Here is a 12,688-nt window from a genome sequence, read left to right on the forward strand (position 1 = left end):
GCAGCCCAGGACGCCCGGGGCCCGGGGCCGAGCGGGGGCGCCGCCGCGTGAGCGCCGACGGCCGCCCGGCAGAGGTGTGTCGCCTGGAATGGGTAATCCTGCTTTCTCTTTGCTCGGGTTTGTGGGTGAGCTTGTTTACCGTGGAGGGCTCGGGCGGATTCCGGGACGGACTTTCAGCGGCTTGGGAAGGCGAGTCCCAGCCTCCGAAAGGGCTCTCAAACTTTCGGGCTTTGCTGCCTCTCTGATTACAAAGGCAGCTGCCTTACTGAGCGGCACCGACAGCAAAACTATCCGCGTTAGAAAATCGAATTAGCGAGATTGAGTGAGGAAAATGAATGCCGTGTAAACTGTCCCAAAGCCACTGGGGAGAGGGATTGTGTTGTTCAGATATCAGTGTCGTAATCATTCCTTAAAGGGACCAAACGTGCGGGTACCTCGAAAGTGACTGCAGAAATTGTTTGAGGTCACATTCATTAGCTTGGAGTTGTTCGAGGGCTGCTTGGCTGGTGGGTGGGTTTTAATGGTGCTGGACTCAGTGAGTGAAGTTAGATGTGTAAGTCGCTGCGGGACAATCACAGCGCCGAATAAACAGCCTCCCGTTTCCTTGGAGAGCTTACAAGGAGCCCCGCTGAACATCAGGGATGAAATGCAGCTCCGATTTGCATCTGTCTACAGCTTTAAAAACGTATAACCCCAGTGGAATGAGGCTGCCCCGGTGCAATCTTGGGAATGTATGTCATATAACCCTCCGGATCTTCGTAAAAATATAGTAAGGAGGAAAGAAAGCATGCGGATCTAAATATATCTGTCAGGTTTTTTGAGACCTGAAACATGCTGGTTGGAAGTTTATTAGTAAATACATGCAGTAAGGCTTTATGGCTTATTATTCACGCTTCGCTCAGTCTCTCTCTCTCTCTCTCTCTCTCTCTCTCTCTCTCTCTCTCTCTCTCTCTCCCTCCCTCCCTCCTTCCCTTCCTCCCTCCCTCCCTCCCTCTCCTTGATCTGTATGATAATTTGAGAAAATGGTTCTGGCTCCAGCTACTCTCAAAGGGACATATTTTCAGACATTACATTCCTCTGATACCATGATGGGCCAGTGTATCTCTTAGGTTTCGGAAAAACAAGATAGAAACAAAATCTAAGGAAAGATCTCAGAGCCTGGTTCAGTGTTGGCTTTCTGCCCCAAAGGATTCTTTTCTAACAGCGGGGAGGAGATTTTTCCTTATCACCCTTTGAGCTCCATTTTGTCTGTATTCATTAGACATGATAAAGAATGAGAGCTCAGCCCTGGAAAACTTGTAGGGAGTGCTGCATGCTGGTAGGACCAAGGTGTACCCCTTCACTTCAGAGAGAGAAGCATCTAATGAAAAGTGGCTGCGCCAGATATGTCCCTCAATGATTGGTGAAGACCTCTGTAGTGAGACTGAGGGTCTTTACTAAGGCAACCTGTGCAACGAAAATGTATATCCATTATTCTGTTTGTTTTCAGCGCCAAATCTTAAAGGCAGGCCACGCAAAAAGAAACCGTGCCCACAGAGAAGAGATTCCTTCAGTGGAGTGAAGGATTCCAACAACAATTCCGATGGTAAAGCTGTTACCAAGGTAAGGTCAACAATCACTAAGAAAGCTGCAGCGTTTTGCTTCTCTGCTTTTGTGGCTTGGTGGCACTTTTCAATTGAGAAACAGACTTTGGTATGCAGATCTTTTGAAGCCCTGAGCTGTGCCTGTTCCTGCCTCCACCCCCATTCCCCGGTGGCTGGGGGTGGCGGGAGGCGGGCTTTGTGATTAGTCAACAGAAAGGCGCCCCGCCCCCATGTTTGGCCTGTTGGGTAAAGCGGGGATGATTAAGCTCGCTCATCACTGAGGCTGAGATTTCATAGTAGGTGACACAATGACATAGTTTACTCTGCTTGTATCAAAAATAGACCAGCTGAACCATCCTCTTTCTGAGTGTGCTCATCTAAATATGTCTCAGAGATTAGCAGAGGAAGAAATTAGAAATAGCTGGAATCAAGCTTTTTGCGTTATGTGCTTTTCAAAGTCACCTCGCTCACATTAGAGTAAAATTAGAGATACATAGCATTTATAGATATATGCACATGTTGATGTGTTTTTAAAATCTCTACTAATGCAGAATAAAAGCTTCGTTTCTAGACTAATTGGGCCCACTCCCATTTTGCCGAAGCACTCTTTGGAATCTTGAAAGTGTGTGCCTGAAGTATTTAGCACCACAGAAAGTCAAATGTGACTCTGTATTTTAGGACTTATCTTTTGGACTTTCGTGGACTTGGGACGGTGTTCCCCATTCCGGTTGTTCAGTGTTGTGTGGGGGTGTTGTTGCGGAGCCCAAGACAGCAAGAGTCCACTTAGGACCTGAATCAAATGCCAGAACTGAACCGACATATTTCCAGAGCTCAGAAATAACCTGGAAACGGGAGCATTTTGAATATTGGTGAATTTGGGAGACTATAATTTAGAAGAAAACAATGAATTCAGTTCTGGGTGGATGGTATACTATTCTCCCTATACTCCCGCCCCTCCTAGTATAGCGGACTAAATCCTAGACATTTACATTCTACATGTCTTAATCTTCAGTGCGATTGCTTTATCTAAAAGTTCTGAGCATTTTTTATTAGGATTTCTTCACACCGCTTGGATCCAGAGAACAAAAAGGAGGTTTTAGGGTGCAGCAGGGATACCGCAGAGATTGTACTGCCCGCTCCTTTGTTGGGGCAGGGCCTATCTCTGGGTCACATCATCTGTGTACTCCACCATGTGCTGTGCCTGAGCCCAGAGGCGTGACACGGCTTCCCTTGGCGTTTGGGACCACTACCAAGGTTTGCCTCCTGGAAACTTATAAAACTCATAAAACTGATCTGAAAAAACAGCAGTGTTTCTCTCCATGGATGGATGACAGCTCTTGAGTCACACTCAGGCTTACAAAAGTGAAGAAAGCAGGAACCTGCTCTGTTGGTGGGCTGCGTTCCATGTCTTCTGAATGATCTGTAGGCCCGAGTAAAGACAAGCCAGAGCTTTCTACTCAGCGTCTTCGCCCCACTGCCTACTCCCAGAGCTTCCATTCAGAACATTTATGAGGAGACAGATCATCCCCATGCTGTTAATGCTCAGCAGTGAGTGTCTCTCTGCAGCCAGTTCCTGGGCACTGGTCTAATGGCTTGGCTTTTTCTGGAGACTTGGATTACAATTCTGCCTTGAACACTTCTGGAAAGTCTGATGAAACCATTTGAACCAGCTGGAAAAGACTATGGGTTTGAAATATAGTGAACTTCTCTGTTGACATCTGTCAGAAAAACCCTTCAGTCCCTGGGGAGATAGCTCAGTGGCGAGGCACCTGCCTGGCAAGCACAAGGTCCTGAATTGAATTGCCAGTACCAGAAGAAAACCATCCTACCAAATGAACACATCCGAGACCAAGACAACTACAAAAAAGGCAAAGGCACTTGCATCTTACAGTAGCCTTTTGCTGTGAAATGCTACATCAGAGATTATGAGCCTGGGACCATTCTGTCATTTGCTGAGCTGGAGGACGTTTTAGGTGACAGTGAACTGTTTGACTTTAAGACCCACATGATCATTTTTTTTCTCAAAAATGTCTCAGATAGACCATTTCTAACTACAGATAAGTACTGGCTTCCTGCAGCTCTGTGTAACAAAGCTCCTCGAGTGGACCCTCTGGGCTTGTTGTGTGGGTGACTGAGAATCTGCCTATCTCTACCCAAAGGTTACACCTTCTCGCATGACAACAGCTTTGTGAGATGCTCTTTTCTGAGAGAGAGGACTCTGGTGACTTTCCCCAAACAGCAGAAGTCACATGAGGAGAAAAATACTGGCTCTCTGAGAATCAGTCTTGCTGTTTTCCTGGGATCATCTTAGAGCAGCAGACTGCAGCCCAGGCTTGATCATGGGGTGATGTGTGACAGAGAAATCGTCCCAGCCTATGTCCCTAATCAAAGGCCTATATTGATAGAAAGTGAATGACTTCTCATATTTTATAACCATTTTTGAAAGACCAGAAGTATATAGCAGGTGGTTTACATTCTAAAAGGAACATTAAGGAAGGAAGCTATGGTGTGCAATATGTTCATTCACTTAAATCACAGACATACTTCGATATTTCACAGATGTGATACTCTAAGTGTTTTTCATCTCATTTGGTTCTCAGCTATCCCCAGGGATGGTCCTTTGTATTTTACCAAGGAGGAACCTGGGGTCACCTCGTAAGTTAGTGACCAAACCAAGATTGGAGCTCTGTCTGGTTGCTGGTGCAACACATCTTTGTGCCCTAGTTGAAGACTGGATCACTTGTAACTGAATCCTGTGGCAGGATGTGGTTTATATCAAATGCATGGTGGTTCACTGAAAATGAAAACATTAAATGTAGATTCTCTAATTAGCACTTCCTCAATCTCTTTGGAAACCCCAGAACACTTGGTGTACTCAACAGGTGTGTGGTGTTCAGGTCCAGAGAAGCAGTTCTAGTAATTACTGGTCACCATCAAAATGTTGGTCTTTCTCAACGTCAACATGAAGGTTCTTATTTCCATTGACACCTACATTATACTAATTCAGTACATTAAAATACTGACAATGTTTTGGGTATACGTGGAAAAAAAATGTAGGAAAAAATTTGCATTCTGCCCAGAAACTGAATAATACCCTAAAGAACGCACTTATGTTAACTGAAAAAAATGCGTCAAGATAGCTCAAAATAGAAAGCCATTGTTCAGTTCTTGCCAAGCTTCTGGCCTCCCTGGGAGAGGCCTGCTGGGAAGCCACTGGAATTCAACACTGAATTCAGTAGGTGGCAGCCTGGCATCACTTGGAGCCTTTGCTGTGGAGCAGGGAGTCCCAGTTACTTTGGACATGGTTTATGCACCCCTGTATGCTTTCTTGGTATTTCTAGGTGTTAAGGCAGGGGTTAAGCAACTATCTGGACACTGATGAGCAGCCCCATATTCCTTTGTTGCTAGCACTGTGATCCTAGTAATGGGCTAAGTGGCCCTTTAGCACCACAAGTTAAGCCTCGACCCATTCTGTACACATCCCTTAGCTCTACTGTTGTTTATGTGAGATGTGGCTTTAGGGTGAGGCAGACATGAGTTCCAGACCCAGACACCTGCCCCTCATCAGCCATATGACAAGATGCATGACCTCGCCAAGCTGTAATTTCCTCTGCTGGGGTTAAATTTTTCTTCTGCAATTCTTGTGGACACTGCGGTCACCTCTGTGAAGCCCACTGTCCTTCCTCTAGTGCACTGCAAGTGCTGCAGTGAGATCAGCTTCCTTCCTGGGCTCACCCTGCCTGTGTGCATATCATTGGACAAACCACACTCGTAAGCAGGAGGTCTGATCCAGCTCGTTAGTGAGACAGGCCTTTTAATTGCAAGTTTGTTTTGATGACCAAAGTAGCATTCTTATTAAGAGTTTCAGTAGAGCATAGCTCAGAACTACAAACCCTAGAGCAAACCTTCCCTGGGATCGATCTGCAGTCTCATCTCTTCCAAGCTTGTCCCTGATCTTAGGACCTTGTGCATTTGCTCCTTCTATCTGTCCTTTGTCTTCGTCATTTCTAATATGAGAATAACAGCCCACCTCGTTACTACTCTGAGTAGGAAATGAGGTAATTAGCACCTGGGCATCGCTTGCAAGCACGCCTGGCTGCCTGGCAAACACTGAGCAAGGCCAGGAAGGCAGTACGGGTTAAAACTCGCAAGGCGTTAGATTTTGAAAAGCCATTAGATTATAAATTTCATCCTAATTTAGACCTCGTAGTCTAGAACTGACCATGAAGATGACAACACAGTTTCATGGGATGCCTGCTTTCATCTAATGTCAGGAAGCACTGAAGTTTTAAAGCATTGTAAGTAAAATTCTACATGTGAAAAAGAATTTTAATCCCATTTCACAGTTCCCCAAAATTGAAACCTTTCTGCGGAGCCCTGATAAGTAAACTGTGCAGGAAGCTCCATTTGGCCAGGACCAGTGGACAGATGCTAAGCTAGTGCGTCCACTTCAGAGAATGAGAAGTCAAGAAGATGCTCACGGGGCATGGCCTGCCCTTTGATAAATAAGCAGCATCTTTCATGTTTGTAGGGTTTGGAATGATGATCTGCAGTAAAAGAAAGAGGAGGTAAAAAACCTGAAATGCAGAACATGGCGGAATCGGTGGGATACTTTTATTCAGGCCATTTCCCCAGCACTTGCCCTCCTCCTGTCCGAGGTTGGATGCGGACTCGGACTCCGAGGCTGACCCTTTGTACTTTCCCCTTTTACAATTAAAATAGCTCAGCAACTTAGCGTTATATTTAACAACCATCAAAGGCTCTTGTAGCACATGGCAGTGGGGAGGGAACATTAGGTTAGCCGGCTCCACACGCTGAGTCCCATGCCCGCCTGTAGTGGGGAAGAAGAACATCTGGAGCACTCGCCACCACTTATTTCTTAATTTTAGAGCTTTTCATGGAGTCTTCTTGAGGCCTTCGCTGACCTCTACTCTTCCTTTTGTGGCAAGTGAATGCCTGCTGTTAGATTCTCAGATCCGGCCGAAAAGCAAGAAGTCACTCATTAAAGCAGGAGACCGTCTGTTCCCTACTGAGCATGGGCTTGAGCATCTCCTTCAGGTGACAGGCAGCACCGGCCTGGCTGATATTCCCGGTCCCAGTATTTGCTGGCACTGACAGGTTTTCCCAAGTTGCTGACAAAAGTACCAGCAAGATAAGTTTACAATGAAGAAATAAACATACCATTCATTTTGATGCAAAACGTATGAGACTATAAAGAAGGCAACGTTTGCTCAGGATGTTAACCAATGATGCCTTTAGGAACATAAGATTTGTAAAGAAGCAGAACAATGTTCCTACCAGATAGAAACAGTATTTCTGCTTTCATGTCAATAGGCTTGGAAGGAGTCTAAAAAAACCTGCACATTAGCAGTGTCAGTAAAGTTTGTCAATAAAGTTTTATTGGAACATAATTGTACTCATTCACTTACACACTCTCATTCTACAGTTAAGCAGTAGTAACTGAGACCATAAATACCAAAGGCTTAGTATAATTTCTAGGTGGCTGTTGACAGAAATTTGCCATCTCACGATCTAGGACAGTTCATGTTCAATGATGCCTCTAAGGAGTATTCCAAGGCAGGCCTGTCCTTGCTGGCTCCTCCTTCCCACACAGTGGGAAGTTTCTCCTGCCTTGTCTTCATAAACTTTCTCAGACTGTGCCTGAGTTCATGTGCTGTGTTTTCTGTTTTCTAGGTGAAATGTGAGGCCAGGTCAGCCTTGGCCAAGCCGAAGAATAACCATAATAACTGTAAAAAAGTCTCAAATGAAGACAAACCAAAGCTGGCCGTTGGTGAAGAGTGCAGGGCGGATGAGCAGGCCTTCCTGGTGGCGCTTTATAAGTACATGAAAGAAAGGAAAACACCAATAGAAAGAATACCCTATTTAGGTTTCAAACAGAGTAAGTATACTTGTTTTCATTTCTGAAATATCAAAATTGCTCAGATTCTTTGAATTGGGGAAAAACATTTCTTTTTGATTTAGGATTATGTTGAAATTCTAATCTGGGCTGATGATGTTCTCTGTTTATACTAAATCTACAAATTGTCCTAGCCAAGAATTTTTTCCCTGCCTCTTTCCGCTACATTGTTCCCTTCTGGGACAGTTGCAGTGAGATATTTATAGGCTTAAATCCACTGATTATGACTGGAAATAGACATGTTGAAAGTTTTGCGTTTTTCTGTTTTGTCAACCTCGAGGGTCTGTGACGCCTTTCTTGTGAGACAACAATGTGATGCGGCCTTATCAGGCACAGACGTTGCCTGTGAAAAGACAGCTTTTACAAGAAAGGCCTTTAGAGGTGGACCAAACAATTGCAAAGAGAAAACACATTTCCAAAGCCCCAAATTTGTTAAAAGATAACAAAAATCTAGCCAGGCGTGGTAGCACAGGCCTGTAATACCAGCATGCTGGTTGATTTGAAAGGGAAGAATTGAAAATTCAAGCCTAGCCTGGTCAATTTAGCAATTTAAGGAGACCTTGTGTCAAAATTTAAAAGATGGGTGGGACTGGGAATGTCGCCCAGGGCAACGGCCCTGGGTTCCAGCACCAGTGGGGGTGGGGGTGGGGAACCAGAAAAAAGCCAGGTAACAAAAATTTGATCTCAGAGGTCCTAGTTTTTAATACCTTTGAGATGTATATTGAAGTATCAGGAAATCCATAACTGGGCAAAATTGCACATCACAAGAGATCAGGTCTTGCCCCAGACAACTGAATATATATTTTCCTGTTGGCTTTAGTGGTACACACAGTGATGTGCCTCTGGCTTGAAATAGTATTTTCTCCAATCGCATCTTCCTAGATTAAAACCATGTGTCACTTTGATGAAGAATGTCAAACCTGTATGTTTTACATAACAATTTACATACCTAATAGCGGTTGGCACTGATTGCATGAGAGCACTTGCAGCCATTATAAACTTATATAACTAGGAATGATTACAATGTTTGTCTGAAAACTGGCTGCTTGAAATAGAAGTAAAATTAATGTACTATGAACAGCTTTGTTGCATTATGCATTGGTTCAGATTAAATCAAGGCCAAGGCAGGGCTCTTGATAGCTTTGAAATAGTGCAAGGTTCAATGAGGCTTTGTGAGCGTGGTGTGTCAGAGCCTTTTTTTTCTTTTAATTTTCATTTCATTCGTTTCCCTTACCAAGGAATTACTTGAAGTTCAGTTTCCCCTCTTACGAAAAGAATCACATTTGCAGCAGTCGCATTCTGTGGTATTTGGTACAAATGAACAAGATCGCTGGCAACTGAGCGTAGTTGTTTAACAGCGTAGACATAGGCAAATTCTGCCGAAAGAATGCGATCGAAGAACATGCATTTGCACTATCACACAGGCAAGTTAGGGGCCTAGGTGGTCTCCTGCTGCCACGGCTCTGTGAGTGTCTTCCTTCCCCTTGCTCCACGCAGCACCGCTGCCACGCCCGTGAGGCACTTCTTTGCCCTCCTCAGGGCAAAGCAGCAGTGTGGGTAGCGAGGTAGGATGCAAGCCGTGAACACGCTACAGCCACCAGACAGTGTATGAATGGTATCACGTGCTAGCGTGTCTGATCTTTGTTGATTATGGAGACATCTTACTGCCACCGCCACAAACAAAAGGAACCCCGGTTTTGAAATCTCCCCCATGTCCCCAAGGTTGCTCTAACTTAGCTTCTCTTGTTCTGCTAATGGCAATGAGGCAGAAACCATGTTGTCCTCTATCCTAAGAGTAAAACCATCTCTGTCCTTTAGTGGCTTGTTTCTTAAGAAATAATTTAAATGGTAATAATAGATGTTGCTGTTCAGTGCCCTTTGGCAAATTGTTTCCTAAGAATTGAGTTCTTTGGGGTAATATTAGTATTTCTTTCTTTTATTTTCTCTTTCTCAATGGAAAAACAAAATGTTTTAATTGACATTTCTTGGAACTATGTTAATGCAATGCTTATCTAAATACTTATTGTCCCTCTAACAGTTAACCTTTGGACTATGTTTCAAGCTGCTCAAAAACTGGGAGGATATGAAACAGTAAGTGTTTAAGCAACTTAAATGAAATACTTTTGCAATCTGACTCCCCCCCCCCCGCCACCCCCCGGCCAAAATGGAGAAATGAGAAAGCAAACTGTCATGGACTGCCTTTTCAAATGGCTACACTTTTGGGGGGTTATTGGGCCGCATTTGGAAGCAGTCCCAATTAGTTCCAGGTTTGGCAAAATTGTAAACTTGTCGTAAAAACTACAAGTGGAAAACATATGTAACTCTCCCCTGTCAGGGAAATTAGTTGGGTCTGTAATTTTTTCCCATGTTGAGAAAGGGCTATTATTGTACAACAAGCCAAGATTGCATAAAAGAGATTTCCCTTGGCAACATACCTGACATCTGTTCATGTCTAATATGGGAAATGTATTAAAGGCTTTCAAAAGTAATCAGGATTGGCCATTAAGGAATAAAATGCAGCAGAATCTCCTCTCGTTCTAGGGCAAAGAAGCTTTATTAGACAAGGGTCAGTGCTGCATAAACAGGAAGTTATCAAACTTCTTTAGAACAGGCTGTGACACTCTTTATCAGCTAATTCTAACTGACAGGAATGGGTTATTTTTAGCCCACAGGAAAATTTGATGGCCATGGATTTTTACAGCATGTATTCTGAACCAATAAAATGTTAGAGCAACAAAGTGAGATTAAGATATTGAAGTAAGAAAAAAGAGCTGCATTAATATAGCACACAGAGATGACATCTGTAATAAAATCAATTGACATAGGAAGATGTCGTCACTGGAAATATTTTTTTCCTCCGCACAATGATCAGATTAAGTTATGCAGTTTCTTCTGCAATTGAGTAAGAAATTATTTTTTCTTTCCTTAAGAAGTAATCTGGGATATCTCTGTTCCATAGTTAAATTACAGTAAGAGACAGGAAGTCAGGAAAATAAAATTTATTTTAGCTCCAATGCAATAATCAGCATTTCTTGCCAGATAAAACATATCGTTCCATAAACTCATATAATGGTTTGATGTCAGGGGTTTAGGGTGGGAGAAGCTGGAAATAATATGTGATTCAGATAATCTGGGATTTACGGGAGAAATTTTTGACTAAAACTTCTTTGATGTGACTGCATAGAAGATAGTAGTTTAATGTATGAACTATATATTTATAGAGAATGATGGTGAAATACATGTAAAGTATGTATTTTATAGATATGAATTCAGTGGAAACATTTATCAAGTGCCTTACATAAGAATAAATATATATAAATACATACTGTAATTTTTCACTTGGTTGAATCTGTTGATAGGACCAAGATAGGGACTCTGCCACTGTCACAGTTTTGCAAGATCTTAAGCTAATTATAGTTTTCATCCATGTGAAAAAGATGGTAACAGTTTCACAGACTTGGAAGTCAACCTCACAGCCCAGACTTTTAAGTCTAACTTTTAATGTTAAGAATAGAAGTACACATTTTTATGAGGTACAACTGCAGATAGCTGCATGATATTACACAATATTATGAAACATCTTTTTAAACTCAGGAACTTTTTGTTACTCACTGATAGGAAGAATGCCAACAAATTTCGCAGAATCAACTTTTCCTGCTTTTGTATCTTCTGTATCTTTATAAAGATATTTTACCCAAGCAACCGCAAACTGATGTAGAATATGCAGAAGACACTTGGTACCTTTCAAAGCATTTGTGGTGTCTGATTTAAAAAAAAAAAAAGTAGTATATGTTCCTTTATTAAATGAGTAGATGAGTGAGTGGCCGTATAACTCGCAGGTCACCTGACAACGTTCTGAGCGCCTGCTGCATGCAAGGCCTGTGTTAGACAGTGGGGGAGAGGAGACATGGGCAGCAGCAGCTCTGGCCCCTCCTTGGGTTGCTCACCATTCAAGCAAGATGGTTGGTTGTAATTCCCAGCCAGAATGCCCACAAGTGGGTGGCCACTGGAGTGCTTTCCCCTGCAGAGGTAAAGGAAGGCACGATGGATCAGATGTCACTTGAGTGTGTTTGGGAAGAGTAGGTGGGAACTAGACATGAACCATCATGCCTTCTAGAGCAAGCCAGCCAAGGGCAGGGTGTAGATGTCAAGTAAAACTGGAGCATGGAGAGCTCAAGTAATCTATGAAGGTAGCTTAGGTGACTGAGACAAGTGACCAGGACTGGAATTCTGCAGAGAAGGGTGCAAAGAAGATGGGCCTTTTAGATTTCAGAGAACTTTTTAGATTGTCATCAATCACAGAGTTACTTATCTCTGTGATTAATGCCAGAAACGAATGCAGGCTTGTGTCATTTAGGGCTTACAGAGAACTTAGAGTCATCTCATTGACTCCAAGTGAGGAGAACCCCAGGGGGCTGCACCCCAGAATTATCTCAGAAGCTGTGGGGAGTGGGCTGTACAGAAGATTGTCAACTCCTGTCTCTGGTGATAAAAGTCACTTTTTTTCCTTCTGATACTGTGCTTAGGGGTCCATTCACAGAGGAAAATCTGTGCTACTTTGAAGAGGAGAAGGGCAGTGGATTCTTGTTGCATCAATTTTCAGTTGCCTTGAGGTCGTGGGATCCTTATGCCAGAGCAGCATATTTTGTGGATGCTGATTCTGATCCTTTCCCTGGGGTATGGGGCCATGGATGACCAGAACAGCATCTGCCCTTCCCTCCTCTCTTCCCTCCTCCCTCCTTCCTGTTGGCCATTCGGATGCACAGATCTGCCACAGTCCTTCAGTGCCTAAGGTGCTGGGCCTTGAGAGTACAAAGTGCACTTTCCTCTTGGTGTAATCTGACTGAGGAAACTGTGAGGTGTTCAGTGAGGATTCAGTTTTGAAGTCCGTGCAGGAGATGTACAGTGATGCCCAAAGTCTGAGAACATTTTAGATTGTCATCAATCAGAGTTCGTAGAAAACACTTATCGTTGAGATTATGTGGTAGTGGAAATGAGCGTGGGCTTGTGTCACTCAGAGCTCAGACATCTTCGTGTCATCTCGATCAGTAGCTCCCAAAGGCCACTCAAGAAGTGGAGCCTAGTGAAGCACTTTGGTGAAGCGCTTTGAAGTATAAATAGTTGTCTTGGACCTTCACACCAAGACATGAACTCTTAGTAGTCCTGCACCTGAGAACCAGAGGATCCT

At 43.5% G+C, this 12,688-nt stretch overlaps 1 protein-coding gene across 2 annotated transcripts in view; it reads left to right on the top strand.

Annotated features, from left to right (window-relative positions):
* The window catches only part of Arid5b (AT-rich interaction domain 5B), a 179,086-nt gene that overhangs the window by 134,763 nt on the left and 31,635 nt on the right, over nucleotides 1–12,688 (top strand). Inside the window, exons 1-4 of one of the 2 annotated variants that reach the window (XM_023716148.1) lie at nucleotides 7–92; nucleotides 1,490–1,602; nucleotides 7,278–7,482; nucleotides 9,539–9,591. In XM_023716148.1, coding sequence (XP_023571916.1) covers nucleotides 89–92; nucleotides 1,490–1,602; nucleotides 7,278–7,482; nucleotides 9,539–9,591 — 375 coding nt within the window. In that variant the 5' untranslated portion in view covers nucleotides 7–88. Of the gene's footprint in view, nucleotides 1–6; nucleotides 93–1,489; nucleotides 1,603–7,277; nucleotides 7,483–9,538; nucleotides 9,592–12,688 lie in introns of those variants that run through there. The other variant, XM_004632021.2, reaches the window with a different exon arrangement.

Source organism: Octodon degus, unplaced genomic scaffold, assembly GCF_000260255.1.
Source record: "Octodon degus isolate 3935 unplaced genomic scaffold, OctDeg1.0 scaffold00046, whole genome shotgun sequence".
NCBI lineage: Eukaryota > Metazoa > Chordata > Mammalia > Rodentia > Octodontidae > Octodon > Octodon degus.